The sequence below is a fragment of the Monoraphidium neglectum genome (assembly GCF_000611645.1).
Source record: "Monoraphidium neglectum strain SAG 48.87 unplaced genomic scaffold scaffold03911, whole genome shotgun sequence".
Classification (NCBI taxonomy): domain Eukaryota; kingdom Viridiplantae; phylum Chlorophyta; class Chlorophyceae; order Sphaeropleales; family Selenastraceae; genus Monoraphidium; species Monoraphidium neglectum.
The window spans coordinates 1-3,534 of NW_014009718.1; the positions used below are offsets into that span (position 1 = coordinate 1).

Below are 3,534 nucleotides of genomic sequence, written 5' to 3' on the forward strand. Positions count from 1 at the left end.
GCGTTGCGGTTCCCTGCGGGCAAACGCAGCCCACCGTACACGGTGGCCTCGCCCAAGCGGGGGGCGGCCGCCAATGCCAGCGCGTAAAACAAATGCACGAAGCCCAGCCCAGCCACGCCCGGCGGCAGCCAGCAGTCGAAACACCCCTTTGCTGCCCCCGGCCCCGCCCTGCGCGCCGCAGGCATGCCAACGTGAGCGGCGCCCCCATCATGCGTCCGCTGTGGTTTGAGTTCCCGGACAACCCCCTGACCTTTGCGGCCGAAGACGAGTTCCTGCTGGGCCCGGGGCTGCTGGTCAAACCGGTGTCGGCGCCGGGGGTTGACCACGCCGACACACTGCTGCCCAAGTGAGGGGCGGCGCGTCTGGCCGGGGGGACGCACCTCGCAGCAGTTCGAGGCATCGTGGCGCCAGCGCCAGCGCGCTTGAGGGGCCAGCTTAGCTCCTACGCCAAAGCAGCGGTGGCAGCCGCATGCGTCGCATGAGTCTGGGCGTCGGAGCCCTGTCCATCTCAATTTTGAACACTCCTTGAGCGCTCCTGCTGCCGCCGCCGACGCCGCCGCCGCTGCTGCTGACGTTGCCGCCGCCGCCGCCGCCGCCGCTGCTGCTGCTGCTGCTGCTGCTGCTGCTGCTGCTGCTGCTGCTCACTCCAGCAACGCATGTGTAACCCGCTGTTGCCCGCGTCACCCCGTGTGTCACCCGCGCAACCCGCCCCCCACACCCCCCCCAGGGAGTCTATCTGGTACGAGTCCATCAGCGGCGGCGTGATGGGCAAGGATACCTGGCTCAAGGGCAGGCCGCAGGTGCGCCGCTGGGAATGGTGCTGGAGGCACGGCATGGGGGGTGTGCTGGCGGGATGTGGGGGTGGAGGGGGGTGCCAGGGGCTGTAATGGGCGCCCTTATGGAGGGCTGGCCACACCTGCGGCCTGAATTTCCCTTCTGGAAATCCAACCAGCAATTGACCACACCTCCACCCCACCTGTAGTAAGTAACCCAGGGAAAGCCCCAAACATGCATAAATCCTCAATACACACCGTCACCACCCAACCACCCACAAATCGATCATCCACTCAATCACAGGTGAGCCGCCTGGGCGTGCACATGGACTCCATCCCGGTCTTCTACAGGGGCGGCCACATCATCACGCGGAGGTGAGGGGGCGTCGCGGCCGGCCTTGCAGACCTGCGCAGCCCCGGGTGCAGCAGCCGCGCGGGCTGCGGCGGCGCGCCTACAGACTCAGGGTGCAGGCGCGGCGCAGCGCTCGCCGCCGCCGCCGCCCTTCAATTTGCAGGGGTGCTGGGCCAGCTGCGACGCCGTCTCACTTCCCCTATTCCCCCCTTTGCCCCCCTGAAGCCATCACAGCGACCGCTGCCCTGGCCTCGTCCCCCCTGCAAACCGGCTGCATTCGTCGGGCCCCTCCCTTCCACAAGCACACATCAATTTACTTGCACACATCCGCACACACACAAATACACACACACACACACACACACATACACACACACACAACACTGCAGGGAGCGCGCGCGCCGCAGCACCCAGCAGCAGGCGCGCGACCCCTTCACCCTGGTGGTGGCCCTGGACCAGGCCGGGACGGCCCAGGGCGACCTCTACGTTGATGACGGGCGCAGCTTCGCTTTCAAGAGGGGCGTCTACACCCACCGCAGGTGCGCGGCGCGGCAGCTTCCTGCGGGACTTGAGGGGACGGGGCCATCGGGCGCCTGCGTCGGGAGTTGGGGCGGGGTTGATTGGGGGAGCGGCGCGGGATGGGGCGCGCGCGTGGCAGCCGCGCCGCACGGGGCTGTGCGAGGATGGCGGGGTCGCAAACGGTGGCGGCGAGCGCCTGGAATCCACAAAGCGGCCCGGAGCGGCCCCGGCCTCCAGCCTCCACGTCGACAGACCCTCACACGCACAGACGCACGCACACCCGACACGTGTCGCTGTCTGCCTCTCCCTTCGCGCAGCTTCTCGTTCGCCGGCCTGAAGCTCCGCAACGCGCCCTACCCCACGCCGGCGGGGCTGCCGCCGGGCACCTGGGACCCCGACCTCAAGATCGAGCGCGTCGTCATCCTCGGACTCCCCAAGGGCCAGTCGTACGAGGTTACGCTGTCCGGGGAGTCCGGCAAGGCGCGGCGGCTGGAGGCGGCGCCCGGCGGCGCAGACCCTGGGCTGCCGCCCGCGCACGGGGAGGCGATCGTGATCCGCGCCCCGGGCACGCCCCTCGGCAAAGACTGGGAGCTGAGCCTCTCGCCGGCCGGCAAGGCCGCCGCGCAGGTGTGATGTCCGGCGCCCGCTGATTGGCAGCGGCGGCGCGCTTGCGGGCGGCTCGCGGGTAGGGCTTGCGGGCGGTGGGTGCAAAGCGCCGGGGGCTTTTCAGAGCAGTGCTGGCCCCTGAGTGAGTGTCAATGGCTCAAAGGGCGTCCGTTTTGGAGTGCAGCGCTTTGTGCACATGCCGCCGCGGCGACCCGTGGTGCGATTCTCTGGTTTGGAAACTCTCCTTTCTAGTTCATGTGGGTTGTTTGATGGAAATTCAAAACTGCTGTAACTTCGGCCGAAATCTGGAGTTTGTACCCGGGGTTGGGCTAGTTTAGGTGGGGGGGCTTCCGGCCCAGCCCAGCGCTGCCAATGCGACTAGATATGCGAGATGCAGCCAAGAGGCATGCCCGCCATGGCCGGAGCCGGCCCGGCGCGCAGGCGCTGCCTGCTGCCCAGCGTAACGTGATGCAGGCGGTGGCTGTGAGAGGCGGCACTGGAGCTGACGTTGGTGTGACATTTCAAACCTTCCCTCGCTCTCGACAGCTGCTAAAGCGGTACGCTAAGGGACTGCGTTGCGTTCTTCAAGAGATGCCTAAAAGCTGTGCCATAATTGCATCGCACTGCCCCGCCAGGCTCGCGGCAGTTGACAAACTATGGAATGCAGCAGAAGCCGCATCAAACCAACTCGCCGCCTGCCGGTCGGCACGCCCTGTACTGCCGCGACCCACTCGACCTTACTTTCATTGTGTCTAGCCAGCCACAACACCCTGAAACCCGTTCCGTGCGTTGAGGCCCAGGGCTACTCACCCAGTGTCGCTGGACACTGGGGCCCTGCTCGGGTTGTCTTGTGGCTACTGCAACCATGCAGCAGGTCGTTCTGGTTTGGACGCTGTGCACTCTCGTAGCAGGGGCGCACGCGTCGCTGGAGTCCACCAGCCCAAAGCCGATTCAGGTCTCCAAACAGTTGCCGGAGGCTGAGAACATCGGGTAAGCTGCAGGACAAGTAAGATGCCAGCCGGCCGGCGGGAGCGCTGCCAGATCGTAGGGCCGAGGGGATGAGGTGGCAAGTGACAAAGTGCCGCCGCCGGCTGGCGCAAACCCGACCCGTGCTGCGACGCCTGCCGCTTCGCAGCAAGTCCCTGCCAGATTCGACCCCAGTGATCCTGGACAAAACAGCTGGCCTGGACCCCGAGCAGGTGAGCTCCCTACCTTTCGCGGCTTTGCAGGGCGAACCCTGCCCGGTCCTGCCGCCGCCTGGAGTGGCCCCGCCGGTACCGGCGG

The 3,534-nt window shown here is 67.0% G+C and overlaps 1 protein-coding gene across 1 annotated transcript; it reads left to right on the forward strand.

Moving 5' to 3' along the window:
• Positions 1–209: 209 nt before the first annotated feature.
• On the forward strand, positions 210–2,277 carry MNEG_13573 (alpha 1,3-glucosidase; the record flags this gene model as incomplete). The annotated part of the gene is made up of 5 exons (XM_014037954.1): positions 210–346; positions 728–800; positions 1,078–1,148; positions 1,515–1,664; positions 1,962–2,277. 5 exons carry the CDS (start codon positions 210–212, stop codon positions 2,275–2,277), a joined length of 747 nt encoding a protein of 248 aa, XP_013893408.1.
• Between the last annotated feature and the right edge of the window lie 1,257 nt (positions 2,278–3,534).